This window comes from Nycticebus coucang, chromosome 10 (genome assembly GCF_027406575.1).
Source record: "Nycticebus coucang isolate mNycCou1 chromosome 10, mNycCou1.pri, whole genome shotgun sequence".
Lineage (NCBI taxonomy): Eukaryota > Metazoa > Chordata > Mammalia > Primates > Lorisidae > Nycticebus > Nycticebus coucang.
The window spans coordinates 57,952,579-57,969,920 of NC_069789.1; the positions used below are offsets into that span (position 1 = coordinate 57,952,579).

The 17,342-nt window shown below is 48.8% G+C and overlaps 1 protein-coding gene across 7 annotated transcripts in view; it reads left to right on the plus strand.

Moving 5' to 3' along the window:
• Window positions 1-1,423: 1,423 nt before the first annotated feature.
• Window positions 1,424-17,342, plus strand: part of PLEKHA6 (pleckstrin homology domain containing A6) — a 159,986-nt gene continuing 144,067 nt past the window's right edge. For 3 of the 7 annotated variants that reach the window (XM_053605226.1, XM_053605227.1, XM_053605228.1), the window contains exons 1-3: window positions 1,424-2,224; window positions 8,122-8,198; window positions 12,726-12,783. In XM_053605226.1, coding sequence (XP_053461201.1) covers window positions 2,142-2,224; window positions 8,122-8,198; window positions 12,726-12,783 — 218 coding nt within the window. In that variant the 5' untranslated portion in view covers window positions 1,424-2,141. The remainder of the gene's footprint in view (window positions 2,225-8,121; window positions 8,199-12,725; window positions 12,784-17,342) is intronic. The other 4 variants (XM_053605230.1, XM_053605231.1, XM_053605232.1 and 1 more) reach the window with 2 other exon arrangements.

Consider the following 17,342-nt stretch of genomic DNA (forward strand, 5'->3'; position numbering starts at 1 on the left):
ATTTGTGAAATTTGAGAAGGGAGAAAAGAGTTGGGTATTGTGGGTTTCTGCTTCTTTTCTGCTCTGGAGAGTGGACTCAACTTAGATTTGGGCACCCAAGATCCACCTGTATATGTTGGCAGTGTTAGTTTCCAGTGTTGGAGTCAGAATGATGTAATGGAAAGAGCTCTGGCCTGGGCCCTTGGTGGGCAGATCCTGTTCAGCCACCACCTTGCTGAGTGACTTTGACCAGCCTCCTCCCTTCTCTGCTTCCCCATTTCCTGTGTTTAAAATAAGAGGATTGGACTAGATGTTCTCTGAGGCATCTTCTAGCTTCATCATCTATCAGATCTATACACCTTACACCTTCCCTTCATTTGGGAAGTCTCATTGGCCATTCTTTTTCTGGAATGATCGCTTCCCCCTCCCTCCGAAGTTGTGGATGGTTATATTCAGCATGCCTCTAAATAAGGTCCTAAAGTACAGGATTGTGGTTAGAGTTAAGAGTAGTTCCCAGTAATGACTATATTAGGCATTTATTACACATTGATTGGGCACTCCAGGTAGGTGCTGGGGCTATAAGGATGAATAAGATGGAACGCCTGCCCTGAGGAGCACACAGCCCAAAGATGGAGGCAGACAAATACATCACGGGTCAAATTACAGTGTGATAAATATCACTGTATGGTTATTCATAAGGTGTCATGACATACAGACATATAAGTCTGTCTGGAGTATATCAGGGATGGCTTCCTGGAAGAGGTGACACGGGTCGACACTGAAGTGATGCATCAGAGTTTCCTAGGTGGGACAGGATCCAATCAATCAGAATGCCCACATTTCATGTATTCTCTCAACCGATACTTGCCAACTGTCATGGGACACATGGGCTCCTTTAAAGACAAAAAGCTATGTCTTCCACTGTCTAGTTATTCCCATGGGTCTTGGGATTGAGACAGCTGTGCTTTCAATTGAAACCCCACAGGCAGGTCCTAAGTAAGCTGGGAAAGCAGGATGGACTTCAACTTTGATAAAGAACTGTGGGCTCCAGCAATACCGTTTTTGATATTCTGCAGTATGAAGAATGGTTGCTCTCTGCATTCTATACACAGAAACATTCCCTTCTCTCCTCTCCACCCTTTTTCCTTTTCCATTTCTGGTGCAAGTTAGGGGGGAATGGAGAAAAGAAAGATAAAAGCTGTTGGCTTCTGAGTATTTCTAAGGTCTCCCTGTGATTCTACTTAGTCACGCACGGCAGGCTTCTTGGAGGAAGTCCTCAGAAACGAAGGTAAGGACGGGCTTGCTTAATTAGGCTGACATCTTAGCTGGGCTCTGAGGGCTCCTCACGGCTGCTCACAGCCACGCCACGCTTCCGTGCTGTTGACCTTTGTTCCTCTGCTAACCTCCCACCAAGTAGAACCAGGTTTGATCACTTCCCCGTTTCCGTTCGCTGGCTGGACATGTCCCTCAGGTTCATGATTCAAAGCTCTCTCAGTCTGACTGGTTCCCTGCACCGTGCGCTTGGACTTGGGCGCCGCGGGGCTGCGGCCGACTCTCGGGACTGTGAATTACCTTCCGAGGCTGCGCCTGACTCCGCCCCGCTCACCCGGCCGGCGGTTCAAGTGTGGGACTGGAGCCGGGAGCCGAGAGGCAACACCCCTTGCTCACACACTGCAACCTGCTCCCTTGGGGAGGGATCCTCGGGGTTCCAGCTCCCGCTCGCTCGGCTCCGCCAGGCTGCGGGCAGCAGAGAGCGAGGAGGGACCGAGACCCGGCGCTGCCCGTTAACAGTCCCGGCAGGAGGGGCATCGTAATTACTCACTGCGCTAATTGCCCGTCATTAAAGTTCAGGAGACAGTCCGAAGAGGAGCCTGGAGTGGAAGAGGAGGCAGGTGGTGTCTGGGGCTTGGGCTGCCGGCCGGGCCAGGGTTAAGTGCCTGCCTGTTCCCGCTGCCCGGCTTTCGGCCAGCTCGCCTTCAGGGAGAGGGCAAAGTCACTGCCAGGGACCCAGAAGGTACGTCGCGAGCCAGCCGACCCACATCGGACCCCTCCCCCATCACGGCCTCTAGGAGGAGGCAGAAAGTGGGGGTTCCGGGGTAGGAAGCCCCCTGCCAGCCTGGAGTCCCGGCGCAGAGCTCCAGAGGGGCTGCGGGGACACGGAGATGGCCGATGAAATTGACTGGCTGGACTTGCCAGGCCGGTGGGCCTACGGAGTTGACGGCGGTGGGAGAATCTTCTTCATCAAGTACGTTGGTCTTTCCCTGCTTTTTTAATTTTCCCTCATTTTTTTTTTCTTTAAAGTTGTTCAACTTGAAAGGTGGCGGGGCTGGGGGCAAGCTGGAGAAGGTGGGGGAAGCGGTGGCTGGACTGGCGCCCATGACTAATAAGTTTATCACGATGCCTGTTTGAATATGTCTCCCGCCTTTTCCTCAATGGGTCAAAGTCCGGCAAAGCCCAGCGTTCCCCCAGCCTGGAATGGCAGGGTAGGGCAGAGGAGGTGCCGGCCTTCTCCTGTCCCCGATCACCACCTAGGTCCCCAGGAGGATGACTAGACCAATGCCCAGCCTGGAGTTTGTTTAAGCTTCTTCCACTGAAAGGGCCAGAGGTGGGTCTCTCTTCCCTCAACCCCCAGACTTTCTTACAGGGTGCCTTGGGCTAAGTGACAATTTATTAGGAGACCGTGCCTGTACCACTCAGTTCTTGGCATTCCCTCACTGCAGACACAGTGTCCCCAGGACAGCAGCTCCTCTCCCTTCTTTCCTGCTCCTTTATGGGGCTTTGGTCGAGACAAAGAAGACACCCACTGTATATTTAGCATTCTTCAGAGAGAGAGAGAGAGAGAGCCGCTGCTCCTCTTAGCAATACATTAGCACTGTTATATTAATTTCATAAACCAAAATGGCTTGGGCAAAATCTCATTATAACAGAGTGGCCCTACTGGCTCTCTCTTGGCCTGCTTCTGCTATAGTCATCTTTTGCCAGGATCGAAATCTACCAATGATGTAGCATGTCCAGAAGCCCAGCATCCTGGACTGTCACCACACTTGATAAGCTTCCTTAAGAAAGTCACTCACAAGACATTAGCCCTGAAAGGAACCTTAGAAGCAACCCCTTCGTTTTTCAGATGGGGAACTGAGGTCCAGAGAGATCGAAAGTACTGGTCTGAGAGAAAACCACTTGTTAATCAGAGCTGGATTCAGCCTAGCAGGTGCTGGCGCCACTGCACTGTTTTTCCCCTGCACCAGACTGTCTTCTCGGGGGGGCTCGGTCAGGCAATGGCTCCTCTTTGGTGTTTCTCAGTTTCCACATTTGCTTTAGGCCTTTCTTCTGTAATTATCAATGTCATTATCATAATTGATGTTGTAATTATATTATCTTCTTAGAAATTAACATCACTAAAGTTCTTGACCCTAGGTCAGATTCTTTAATAATGAAACTTCTCCTATATTAAAACTGGAGTCCCCTCGGTCACTGACTTGGGACTATCTAGTTCACAGGAACTTATTAAAACAGCTGATTCCTGATCCCTGCCTTGGGAGATTCCTATTCAGAAGAATCTGAATCTGGGGCAAGGTCTTAGAATCTGAATTTCTACAAGCCCCACTCACAGTTCTGATGAAGTGGTTAATTCTGTTCTTTCTTCCTTAAGACTCTTGCTTGCTGTCCAGCTTCTTTTCATCTCTCATTCTAAACTTTTATTGTGTCCACTCTTAGTTTGCTGCAGCACTAGGCATCAGAGATGAGAAAACAAGATACAGATTTTTCCCTTTAAGGGAAAACAACAATCAACATTTATGAACTAACATAATACATTCTTGAGATGTTTGCACAATACTAAAGGAACACGGGGAGGAAAGAACTAATGCTTTCCCGGGAGTCCAGGGGGTGCCTTCCCAAGGAGGAGGTGGTTCTGGAGGAGAGAGAAGAGTGGAGGGAACTTTGGAAGCAGAGGTCTATGGAAAGAAAGACACAGGTGGGTTCTGGGATACAGGTTTCCTGGAGCATCCAGAGGATGCCAGGATGCTGCAGAGGGTGAGGCAAGGCAAATGGAAGGCTGGAGAGAGGCCTTATTTGTGAGGCTCAGCAGTGTTGGCCTTCCTCCTGTAGGCCATTGGAAGCCAAAGGAGATTTTAAACAAGGATTTGACATAGTCAGACCAGCATTTAGAACTGTCCCTCTGGCAGCTCCATGGATAATGATTTGAAGTTTGAGCGGAAGGTGGGGGAAGAAACTTGAGGTGTGGCAAACAGTTAGGAAGCAATTTTGAAAATCTGCGAGACAGCTGACAGGGATCTGAATTAAAGTGGTGAGAATAAAGGTGAAGAGGAGGGAGAGATGGGAGAAATCTTTAGGAACAGAATTAAGAGTGTTCATCTACTGCTTGAAGATTGGGGAGGGGAGAAGAAGATAATCAAAGATAAATCTCAGAATTTCTAGCTGGGTTTGACAGAGATCAGGAGTATGGGAAAAGGAGGACATTTGAATTTGAGGTCCCTATGGGACATTCAGGGAGTGATGTCTAGCAGATAGTGGGATGCACAGGACAGGGGTGGAAGAAAGAGGCCTGGGCTGGAAACAGAGTCCTAGGAGTCATCATGTGGAGTAGAACCACACAGCAGTGTGAGGGAGAAACCAGGAGGGGTCTCAGGCAGCTCCAGCATTAAGGAAGGGATCAAGAAAGAGAGGCTGGGGTAAAGTAAGACCAAAAAGTCCCAGAGCTGGGTGGTGCCAGGACCAGGGTAGAGTGCCACTCCAGAAGGCAAGGAAGAGGGATGTTAAGAAGCAAGAAATTCAACAATGTTGGTTTCAGCAGAAAAGCCAAATGGGCTAAAGATTGGAAAGTGTGTACTGGATTTAGGAAAGTAGTTTCCCAAGGAAAGTGGGGAGGATGGGAACAGAAACTAGACTGTAGAAGATGGGTGAATGGGATGCTGGAAAGTGGGGAAAGCCGGGGGAGACAAGTTTGCAGGCAGGATGTTTGGTCAGGAAGAAGAGAAGCCTGAGCCGGGGAATGCTGAGACTACAGAAGACACAAGCAGGAAAGGAGGGTAAAGGGATGGGTCCCCAGGGAGAAAAGTCAGAGATTCAAATCTGGGCTTCTCAGGAGAATGAGGAACTATAGACGATGGGAGAGGACACGAAGTATCAGCCAGGAAGAGGGACTAGCCTTCCTGGGATAAGGTCACCGCTTCTCTAACGAGATTAAAGGATAAGTGAGAATGTGGGTAAATTTGGCGAGTAGGATGTTTGGGTGAATTCGGAAAGCTCCTGCCTAATGTTTTCTATTTTTTTCTTCTATTAAGAGATCAGATCTGGGTAGGAAGGGCAGGTCTGAGACTTGAGATTGGTGGGAAAGCCTTGGAACACCCTTCAAATGGCAGGTGACTGGGGACCTTCGAAGAGCTTCTTGGGGGCCTTCAGGGCCCAGCTAAGCTTGGAGACTGGATTTGGAGTGGCAGAAGTCCTCCCCATCAGCCCAGTGCTGGAGTAGGCACAGACTGTGACTGCTCTGTTCTAGGTCAGGGGCTGACAAGGGGAGGGCAGTGAGAAGACAGGGGAGAGGAGTTGAGGGTTGTGTTGGGAAGACGGGGTGTGGTGGGGTTGTCCATGACATCCAGGCTGGATGGAGATGGTGGGAAGTTGGGGAGAGCCAGCAGTGTGAGAGAAGGGGAAAGTCGGGGCTGGAAAGTCTCCAAGGAGCTGAAGAGGAGATGTAAGGGGATGAGGGCATGGCTGGATTTCGCTCATATCCCTTCCCTTTCTTGGCTTCCTCTCCTTTCGATCAAAGCCAAGACCAGCATGTGAGAGGTCTTCTCCAATGGCTCCCAATGGCTCCAGGGCTGAAGGGTTGCTACAGTAGTGATGTGTTTCTTCTCTGTTCATTAGAGGGGTAGGTCAACTGGGCGTCCCACACTAGAGAAAATCAGTGGAATCGAGAGGGAGGGAAAAAGTGTATGTTCAAAGATTTGTACACAAATATTCATAGCAGCTTTCTTAGTAATAGCTTGAAACTGAAAACCACCCGTAGGTTCATCAACAGGTGAATGGACGAACACACTGTGTCACGTCCTGCCATGGAGTGCTACTCAGCAATAACATGGAGCAAGCTGCAAACACACACTACAGCATGGGAGAAAGAAGGAAGGGAAGAAAGGAAAGGCAGGCAAAGAAGTCTGGCTTGTCTGATTCTATTCATATAAAACTCTAGAAACTCCAGAAAATGCAAAAGAATCTATAGTAACAGAAAGTAGATCAGTCTTTAATGGGGTTAGGGCGAGGATACTAAGAGCTGAGATGAGGGAGGGAGAAATTAGAAAGGGCACAGAGAAAGTTACAGGCCTTCACTTCTTTTTTTTGAGACAGAGCCTCAAGCTATGGCCCTCGGTAGAGTGCCGTGGCCTCACACAGCTCACAGCAACCTCAAACTCCTGGGCTCAAGCAATTCTCTTGTCTCAGCCTCCCAAGTAGCTGGGACTACAGGCGCCCGCCACAACGCCCGGCTATTTTTTGGTTGTAGTTGTCATTGTTTGGCAGGCCCCGGCCGGATTCGAACCCATCAGCTCTGGTGTATGTGGCTGTCACCTTAGCCGCTTGAGCTACAGGTGCCACCAGGGGTTCACTTCTTGATATGGGGGATAGTTGCACAGGTATATACATACAAGTATGTTAAAACTTATTAAATTGTACACTTTGTCTGTAGTCTATCGCATATCTTACTTTGATAAAGATTTAGGGGAGTCTTTCTCAGTGGAGTTTATTGTATGCCAATTGTACCTCCATGAAGTGGAGTCTTGTCCTGGGTCCCTAGGCCCCACCCTAATGCCAGGCTGACCCAGGTGATCTGAGAGTCCTCTCTTCCGCATACCTGCATTGGCCAAAATGATCAGGTGCCTGCTTCATTCTGGGTCACATCTGGCTTTGGAAAATTGTGTGTCACTTGGTTAGTAGGGGTTGAGAAATGTCAATGGACTCATCTGCCATCAGACAAAGAGCCTGGAGGATCGGCATTGTTGAGGTGCACTCCGACCTTGCTGGGTGTGAGGTATTAGAAAGAGTTTGGGGGTGGCGCCTGTGGCTCAAAAGAGTAGGGCGCTGGCCCCATATGCCGTGGGTAGTTGGTTCAAACCCAGCCCCGGCCAAAAACTGCAAAAAAAAAAAAAAAAGAAAGAGTTTGGGTTTGGGTTCAGCACCCATAGCATAGTGGTTAAGGAGACAGCTACATACACTGAGGCTGGCAAAAAAGTAGCCAGGCGTTGTGGCGGGTGCCTATAGTCCCAGCTACTTGGGAGGCTGAGGCAAGAGGTTGCTGTGAGCTGCTACACCACAGCACTCTACCGAGGGTGACATAGTGAGACTGTCTAAAAATAATAATAATTAAAAAGAAAGAGTTTGGGTTTTGTGGGGTACAGATCTAAGTCTGAATCTTGGCTTCATCACTTTTTGGTTATGATTTTGGGAAGATTACTTAATTCTCTGAACCTCGCGTTCACAATCTGTAAAGCTCCTACTGTGAGACAATGTAGTGAATGGAAATATGTGGCACTGTAGGCACCCGAGGACTGTTGCTTCACTCAGCCTCCTCTTCTTCTTTTTTTTTTTTTTTTGTGGTTTTTGGCCGGGGCTGGGTTTGAACCCGCCACCTCTGGCATATGGGACCAGCGCCCTACTCCTTGAGCCACAGGCGCCACCCCAGCCTCCTCCTCTTCTTATCGTTAGAGAAGCTGCCAGTTAAGGATCGTCCCGTTCCTCCCACCTGACTTCAGCAATCACCTCAAGTGTTACCTCTTTGGTGAAGCCTTCATGCTTCTCCTTCTTAACCACCTCATCCCCGTTAGCACTCTGTTCTCTGCCACGGTAATGCGTTTTCTGTGCACACAGAAAGCATAACAGGGATTAAACTTCCTACACATCGTATTGTTACCTCTGTACAAGTGGGTGGTACATTCTTTGAGACCAGGGATCAGATACTCAGTCCTCAGAGTCTTCTCAGTAAATCCTTTGTGCCCGTGAATGAATGAAGGGCACGCTCTCTTCTCAGCTGTCTGGGATTGGATAGGCAGTGCTCATATGAATTTGGACATGAGTGTTCTGCTCAGGGAAGCCTGTCTTATACCTGACACTTTCTTATTGGTCTTTCTATAGTGATGAGGAAAAGTCAACCAGCTGGGTACACCCTAGTATGAAATCACCCATCCAGAGTGGACACTCCTTTGGCCCAGGTAAGGAACCTGTCTGTCCCCGCCTTTGCAATCAAGGAGGAAGCCATAGCTTGAGGGGGTAGCAGGAACCCTTTGTCTTAACTGTGCTTCTGAATTTTGCCTCTCTCCATGGTTAGACTCAGTGAAGTGCCACCTGGGGGATACTGAAAGAGGGTTGGTGCTCCCCTCAAGGCCTCTCTAAGCTTCTACCTCTATGATTAGTATCTGGGACAGACCTTTAAGTACAAAGATTTCATGCCTCTCTCATCCCTCTGCCCAATCAGAAAGTACCCTCTGTTTTGAGATCCCCTAAACTGGCCAGAAGAAGCCAGACAGTGCTGGCTGGACCCTAGAACTGTATGCCATGCACAGAAAATAGGAAGCTTCTCTATCTGTGCAGCCATGAACCACAATTAAATGCAATTGCCATGAACCACATGTGTCACCAAGCAATTAAAATGTTTCTAGCACTACTGAGGACCTGACTTTTTAATTTTAATTAATTTAAGCCTAAATAGCCCCACACGGCTAGTAAGAACTCCTTCTCACTGGGGAGATATGTAAAAGAAAGGGGACATGACTAACACTGATCCGTTACTATGGCAAAGACACCACTGCCGGGCCACAGGGACCTCAGGGAGTGGGAAAGGAAGGGGACACATCTAGGCCAATAACCAAAAGAGGCCAGGTGCAGCAGCTCACACCTATAATCCCAGCACTCTGGTAGGCTAAGGTGGGAAGAGCACTTCAGGTTAGGAGCTTAAGACCAGCCTGAGAAAGCATGAAACCCCGAGTCTACCAAAAATAAAAAATACTTAGCCTTGTGTAGTGGGCACCTGTAGTTCTAGTTACTTGGGAGGCTGAGGCAGGAGGATCACTTGAGCCCAGGAAGTTGAGGATACAGTCAGTAGTAATGATGCCACTGTGCTCTATCTGGGGTGACAAAGCAAGACTTTGTCTCAAAAAACAAAACCAAACCACAACAAACAACAAACCCCCCACAACAATAACACAACAATAGAAAAAACAAAGGAAAGGATTTTAGTCGGAGGTGAAGAGGTAGAGGCACCAAGAATCAGAGGCCTGGGGCACTTCAAGCCGACCACAGGTCATCCTCCTCACAGCACCAGTACAGGTCGGTAAGAAGAGGGAGGGAGAGCCACTGTGTGGGAAGCTCTCCCACCCCTCACATCTTCCAGCTCTTCCCCTGACCAGGCCCAGGCACTGGGTGGCAAGGGCTGTGGTCACTTGTGGGGCACAGCCAGCCCATTGGATTAAAGCCTTGATTTTCCCAGAGCCTATTTCTTTTTAGATTCTTGGCTGAAATCATTGTGTTCTTAAAACTGGAAGAGACTTCAGGGATCATGGAGTCCAGCTTCTTAATTTTATGGTAGGAAAATTGAAGAGCAGCAAGGAAGCGCCTGGCTCCAGGCCACTTGGCTAATAAAGTGGTGTCGTGGTTAAATCCACAAGTTCTGGAGGCAGGGAGCCCTGAGATGAATCTTGGCTCTACTTTTTATCAGTGTGGTCTTGAGCAAGGGGTTTGCTTCTTCTGGGATTCAGCTTCTTCATCTGTGTGATGGGGAGAGGATTATGAACGGCAGAAAGTAGTAGCAAGGATTACACAAGAGAGCTTGCCCTGAAGGTGGAGGTAACTACGGTTGTCATTGTCATGGTTGTATTTCTAACTTGAAGCAAAGCCTCCTGACTCCCCAAGACCAGGGCTATTTCCTACCAGGTTGGTAGTGGTGTCACCTTCAGTGTTTCAGCTGTTTACAGCTTGAATCTGCGCATGTCATTATCACCCTAGGTAAGCCTGGAGGATGAATAAGAGCCCCTAAGCCAATTCTTTTTTTTTTTTTTTTTTAGCCAATTCTTTGATTCTGGGCTATAGCCAACTGGTTGTCCAAGGCTGGGAAGGGGTTAAGATGCCCCCAAAGCTTGCCGGGAAGGCAGCTGCCTCAGCGGGCACTCCGCCTGGACAGGAATATAAGCGCTCTTGGTGTTGCCCAGGCAGAGAGGGCAGTGTAGAGGGAAGTTGCTAGAAAAAGGCAGGGGACATAACCCACACTGGCCTCTTTCCCAGGCACATCACAGTGGGAGGATTATTTATGATTCTGACCCAATGGGGATCCCTCTGCTTGGGGAGGCTGCCAACCTACACTCTTCCGAATGACAGTGTCCTCCCACAGGGACAGAGGGGAACAAGTGGCATTTATGGAGCTGCACAGAGAAAAGAGTGTGGGCTTTGGAGGCAATGCACCAGGACTCACATCCCAGCCCAGACACTTCCTGTGTGTCCTTAAGCAAGTTGATTAACCTGTCTGGGCCTCAGTTTCCTCATCTGCAAAAATGTGTGGGCTGACACATATTATATAATGTTGCTATGCAGATTAAATGTGCTAGCAGAGGCAGTGTGCGCGGCTTAGAGAAAAGTAGTGCTCGGGCGGCGCCTGTGGCTCAGTCGGTAAGGCCCCATATACCGAGGGTGGCGGGTTCAAACCCAGCCCCGGCCAAACTGCAACCAAAAAATAGCCGGGCGTTGTGGCGGGTGCCTATAGTCCCAGCTACTCGGGAGGCTGAGGCAAGAGAATCTCTTAAGCCCAGGAGTTGGAGGTTGCTGTGAGCTGCGTGAGGTCACGGCACTCTACTGAGGGCCATAAAGTGAGACTCTGTCTCTACAAACAAAAAAAAAATGTAAAAAAAAAAAAAAAAAGAAGAAGAAAAGTAGTGCTCACTAAGGGGTAGCTGATGTCACCTTTCTCTGGGCTGAGTCCAAGGAGGGGAGCTGGGCTTGCTAGCTGCCCTGTTTTGCTGAAGTGGCAGCATTATCACCAGCAGCAGTTTGGGAAATACTGACCCTTGATAAATATAGGTGAATAAAATATGTAATAAAAACTGGACCCACCACTCTGCAGGACCCAGGCTCTGCTCTCAGGAGCTTGTGCCCTAGGGCAGCTGATAACATGGCAGGAGATGTTCAGACCAACAGTTAATAGCTATGTTTTGTAAAACTTCATGCCACAAGGCAGGTGTTTGGACAGACCAGAAAGGTGGAGAAAGTCTCCACCTGTTTACCAATATGTTAGCTGGGGGATGTGAGGTCTTGCATCCCCAAAGGAACCGCCTCTGCCAGCTCCCTATCTCTTCTGCCCTCTGATAGTGGATTCTCCTGGGACTCCCCCAAAGCCCCTCCTTTGCCATGGAGCAGCTGTTTCGGGAGAGTGATCAGGATGACACAGTGCCTAGCAGTGTGCTCTTTGGAGACAGGTGCTGTACTCAACCTGTGGGGATGGCCTAGGCACCCCCCAGCCAAGGTCGGCTTCCTCAGCTATCTGGCCTTTGCTTACTTCAAGAATCTCCACTGAGCATTTCCATGGGTAATGTTTCTCAGAGATGCTATTAAAGATAATTTTTAAAAAGTCAAAAGTCAGGCCTGGTACAGTGGCTCATGCCTGTAATCCTAGCACTCTGGGAGGCTGAGGCAGGTGGATTGTCTAAGTTCATGAGTTCGAGACCAGCCTGAGCCAAAGCAAGACCTCATCTCTAAAAATAGCCAAGGCTTGGTGCCCGTAGCACAGTGGTTATGGCGCCAGCCACATACATCAAGGGTGGCGGGTTTGAACCTGGCCCGGACCAGCTAAACAACTGCCAAAAAAAAAATAATAATAAATAGCTGGGCATTGTGGTGGGCACCTGTAGTCCCAGCTACTTGGGAGGCTGAGGCAAGAGAATCACTTAAGCCTAAGAGTTTGAGGTTGCTGTGAGCTGTGACGCCAGAGCACTCTACTGAGGTGACATAGAGAGACTCTGTTTCAAAAAAAAAATAGTTGGACACTATGGTGGGCACCTGTAGTCTCAGCTACTTGGGAGGCTGAGGCAAGAGAATCGCTTAAGCCAAAGAGTTTGAGGTTGCTGTGAGCTATGACATCACAGCACTCTACGAAGGGCAACAAAGTGAGACTGTCTCAAAATAAAATAATAAAAGAAAAGCCAAAAAGTCTCTCCATTTTCCTGGGACTGATTTTTCAGGTCCTTGGTGTCTTGTCCAGAAGCAGCAGAACCTGTTGCTAACAACACTTGGCCTGGGATTTGGAGACAAGTCCTAGCCAGCCTTTGGGTGCTAATTATCTGTGATTCCTGGGGCAAGTGACCTACTGCTTCTGGATGATCCTGAGGACCCTTCCAGGGCAACCATCTGTGTGTTCACTGTTGATCTGGGGCTTGGCACAGGGCCTGAGCATAGCAGATGCTCAGCAAAGGTTTGTTGAATGAATGAGTGTATCCTGCCAGGCAGTGATTGGTTTGGCCACTTCACTGCTCGTGGACAGGGCACATCCTTTCAACTCCCCAGTCTCTCATTTGTTGGCTGTGGATTTGGGTGCTAGATACAACAGACAGAAAAGGGTGGAATGGTTGGTTTGAATTCTGCTGGCTGACATATTTCTCCTGGTCCCATTCCTCCTGAGGGCAGATCGGGTTTATGGGGCCAAGCTGGGAGAATGGTTGATCCAGGGTATCTCATTTTGTGATCTTGCCTCCTCACAGGTTTGCCCAAGGGCTGGGAGATGGATTCCACTCAGGAAGGAGCTGTGTATTTCATCAAGTAAGATGGCTTTTCCTCTCTGATGGCACAGTTGGCCTGGCTTTCTTCCTTATTATTCATACCTCTCATGCCTCCTCAGGAGGGGCTATGGTTAAAGCGTCTGGTTTTCTTGGAGGGCGTCGCTGTGTCTGTGAATGGCCAAGAGGTGCCAAGGCTTCTGAGAGTGTAAAGACAGGAGTGTGTGTCTCTGTGCATGTCTATGTTGGCCTGGGCAACATCCAATGTCATGGGATGGTTTGGGGTGGGGTGGGTGGAGTGTTGGGCTGGGCTGTGCAGGTGGGAAGAAGATGGCTTAACAAAGCCAAAGAAAGCGGCTGTTCTAGACACATGGGACAAAGATTCAGGGGAAGGAGACAGCTGTGCGGTTCCATGAGAGGCAGGATGTGGAGCCAGAGGACAGGGAAGGTGTGAGGACATCAGGCCAGTGGTGGCAAGGCCAGCTCTACTCTGGTTCTCATGGACCGTGGCATTTGTGATTCTGGGGATGGCAAGTATGTGTTCCTCTAAGGAGTTGGTTGGGCAGCTCTGTGGGCTAGGGGAGCCTTTACTTTCCATTAGGGCCAAAGGTATGCCTTGGGAAGTTGCCCTGGATTTAGCCTTGGAAGCAGAAGACAGTGCTGTTTGGCTGGGGGTGGTCCATAGCTACGCAACTGGGCTCACTTTCCTCTGCCTTGGCCATCTCCCGGATGGGCTGGGTCTTGGCTTTGTTCCCATGGGTGAGGTTCCCTTGCACTTGGCGTGTTCAGACCTGTGGGTCTTCCCGTCTGCAGATTCTGCAGGGATGGTGGAGCACTACTAGCTGCCTGGAGCCCTGCGACCTCCAGAGAGCCCCAGTCCAGCCTGGGAAGGAGGACCATCTCATCCCCTTTCCCTCCCTCTCTGCTTTGAAATATTCCTCCTTCTATACCAAAAGAGGTCATCTTTCTATCCTCTGCCTCAAGATCTGCCAGCATTTACATCAGCTTGGCTGTTAACAATATTCTTAAAGCAAACAAATTTACTTTTTTTTTTAAACAAATTGTCTGTTTTAGAAATTATTCTGATAACACATGGCTCTTTAAGCCTGAGTGTATAGCCTAAACTTGAATGGACATGAGCCACCATGCCTGGCCCTTAGTCACTACTTTCATAGCACCCACCACTACCTGAGATTTTGTTGTTTATACAGGGTGTCCATAAAGTTCGTGTGCAATGTAAAACAGCCAACTATTTGAAATTGCACATTAACTTATGGACACCCTGTATATGTGGTATTTCTTTACTTATGTACTGCTGGTAGTCCCCCACTGCCACATAATCCCCAAGAGCAGATTCTGGCTGTTTTGTTTTCCACTCTGTTCTGGAACCTTTCTGGTACATGATGAGAATCAAGTATTCACCGAAATGAATGAATGAAGGAGTGAGTGAAAAACATTGGGAGCAAAACAACAGAAGCATAATTAATTCCTGCTTCAGCTCCCAGCCCAGAGCTTTCTTTTGAGCTCCCTCAATTCTATGTGTCCAGACTATTTTACCATCTTCTCTGCACTTGTTCCATCTTTGTTAGAGTTACCACCAAAGCAGAAGCCCACAGATGTCCTCAATCCTTCCCTTTCTCTCCCCTCCCCTATGGGTCCTGTCAATGTTCCCCCTAAATATCTCTCAGCCCACCCACTTCCCATTATTTCCACAGCCAGTGCCTGACTTCATGCCCACAGGGACTCTCACCTGGGTCATTCTAAAGGATTCCCAAGCCATCTTCCTGCCTCCAGGCCACAATGCTGCAAGAGTATTTTTTTCTAGAATACCAATTTGGTCTTATCATTCTCCATTAGAAACCTTCCATGTATTCCATCACTTAAAGGATAAAAATCTAACTTCCTTATTCAGGCATTTCAAGGGCTTTAAATATGGCCACTGGTAATCTGGCCACAGTAATCTGGCCATGGCCTTCCTTCCTAGTCTCACCCCCGCACTCCCCACTTGCTCTGTAACCCTCTTCTCTAACCACACCACTGTGTTTTCCTCAGCATATGCCTGCCTTCCATGCCTTTGGGAGTGCTAATCACTCCCCTGACTTGGCTTACATCCATCTGTGAACTCTGTTGTCCTTCAGTATTCTCCCATGACATCACTTCTTCAGGGAAGCCCACCTGGATTATAATTTTTTTTAGACTTGTGCCATTTCCCCCTTAGGTCAATAATTCTCCAACTTGAACATGTATCAAAATCACTGGAGGGTTTATTAAAGCACAGATTTCTAGACCCTACCCCTAGGGTTTCTGATTCAGGGGTCTAGATTTTGTTATGCTAATACTGTTGGACTGGGGACCACACTTTGAAAACTCAAGGGCAGAGCAACGCAGGGTGCCATACAGTCTAGAAACACAGACAATCTCATTTCATTATGTATCATGGTGAAATGTCCACAAGTCACGTATTGTGCATCCACATGTACTCCCAGACTTGGTGCCACTCTGTATGTCACTAACAGCAGTGGCCACTCTAAGAGCTAAGTGCTTTACACTGTTACCTCATTAACTCCTCACAGCACCTCTATGAAGAGGTACTATCATCCCTAACTGTTTTAGCAAATAATGAGAAACTGAGATTTAGCAAATAACTTATTCAACATCATGAAGCTTGTAGAAAGCATGGCTGGGGGACCGCCTGTGTCTGCCTGATTCCACAGGCCATGTACTTAGCACAGTGGCATGGCCACCTCTTGATATCCTCGCTGCCTGGCTGGGACAAGAGGAAGTGCTCCATGAATTCTTACTGAATGAGTGAGTGGGTGAATCAATGAATAACTCCAGCCCATTCTCCTTACTTTCTTTCTTTTCTATTTTTTTGGAGACAGAGTCTCACTATGTTGCCCTGGGTAGAGTGCTCTGGCGTCATAGCTCATAGCAACCTCAAACTCTCGGGTTTAAGCAATTCTCTTGCCTCAGTCTCCAGAGTAGCTGGGACTACAGGCGCCTGGCTGTTTTTTGCCTGGCTATTTTTTGTTGCAGTTGTCATTATTGTTTTGGCTGACCTGGGCTGGGTTTGAACCCACCACCCTCGGTGTATGTGGCTGGCACTATAACCACTGTGCTGCAGGCACTGAGCTCACTCTCCTTACTTTCACAATTCCCTATATGATTAATTCTCAGGAAGGTGTATGACATTAGGTTGGTGGGTGGGTTAGAAACTCTAAGGATTCCAGACATGGATCCCAAGAGGTAACAATAAAAATCAGAGATACAGACAACTTAGGGAGCTATTTTTTTTTCTAGTGTGTATGAGTCAAATTTCAATGAGTAAATATTGACATTTGCTCAGGATCAGACAAGTATATTAATTGTGTGTCAATAAGCCAGTTCCTTTGTTGTGTTTGGGAGGTGATTCTCCACAACTGATGTGTTGCCCAAGTGTGCCTGTGGTTTTGAAGGTGTCATTTCCAGAAAGGGTGGTGCGGGGAGAAGAGCAAAAACAAAGGGTTACTAGCATGGGTGAAACCCTTTGCAAGCCCATATGCGCTTACCATATAATCCCACCAGAGGGCACCAGAGCACACATGATGGCCGCACAAAGCCTTCAAGGGGGTACTCCCTTCTAGCTGATGGTGCTTTCCATTTTTTTTTTTTTTTTTTTGAGACAGCATCTCACTTTGTTGCACCCCGGTAGAGTGCCGTGACTTCACAGCTCACAGCAGCCTCAGATTCTTGAGCTCAAACGAGTCTCTTGTCTCAGCCTCCCAAGTAGCTGAGACTACAGGCATCCACCACAATGCCATGCTATTTTTTTTTTTTAAGAGATGAGGTCCTGCTCTGGCTGGTCTCAAACCTGTGAGTTCAGGCAATCCATCGGCCTCGGCCTCCCAAGTACTATGATTACAGGTGTGAGCCACTGTGCCCGGCCGGTGCCTTCCATCTTGACACCTCTGCTCCGGGTCTCAGCCTCTGTGATCTGCTAGTGTTCTTCTTGATACTTAAAAATCTAGTTCTACGGGCGGCACCTGTGGCTCAGTGAGTAGGGCGCCGGCCCCATATGCCGAGGGTGGCGGGTTCAAACCCAGCTCCGGCCAAACTGCAACCAAAAAATAGCCGGGCGTTGTGGCGGGCGCCTGTAGTCCCAGCTGCTCGGGAGGCTGAGGCAAGAGAATCGCGTAAGCCCAAGAGTTAGAGGTTGCTGTGAGCCGTGTGACGCCACGGCAGTCTACCTGAGGGCGGTACAGTGAGACTCTGTCTCTACAAAAAAAAAAAAAAAATCTAGTTCTACTTAACACCCCTCCCTGGTACTCGACTTTCTGTTGAAGCTTTCTGTTGAAGCAGCTAGCTGTGGAACTTGCCAAATCTGTTTCCAAGAGTGCCTCTCTCTTTCTCCAAAGTTGGCAGGGAGGGAGATGTGGCAGGAAGCTTTCTGCAGAGCCACACCCTTGATAACTGGTTCTCAGGCTGGGCCCTGCTGCTCCCTCACCCAGGAGAGCCCCTCCCAGCTGTCACTTCTTCCTTGTCTGGCCTGAACACTTCCTCCAGCAAGGTGCCATAATGTGCAGGTGGCAGTCTGCCTACGCCTCTGGTCTGCTCGCCTCCAAG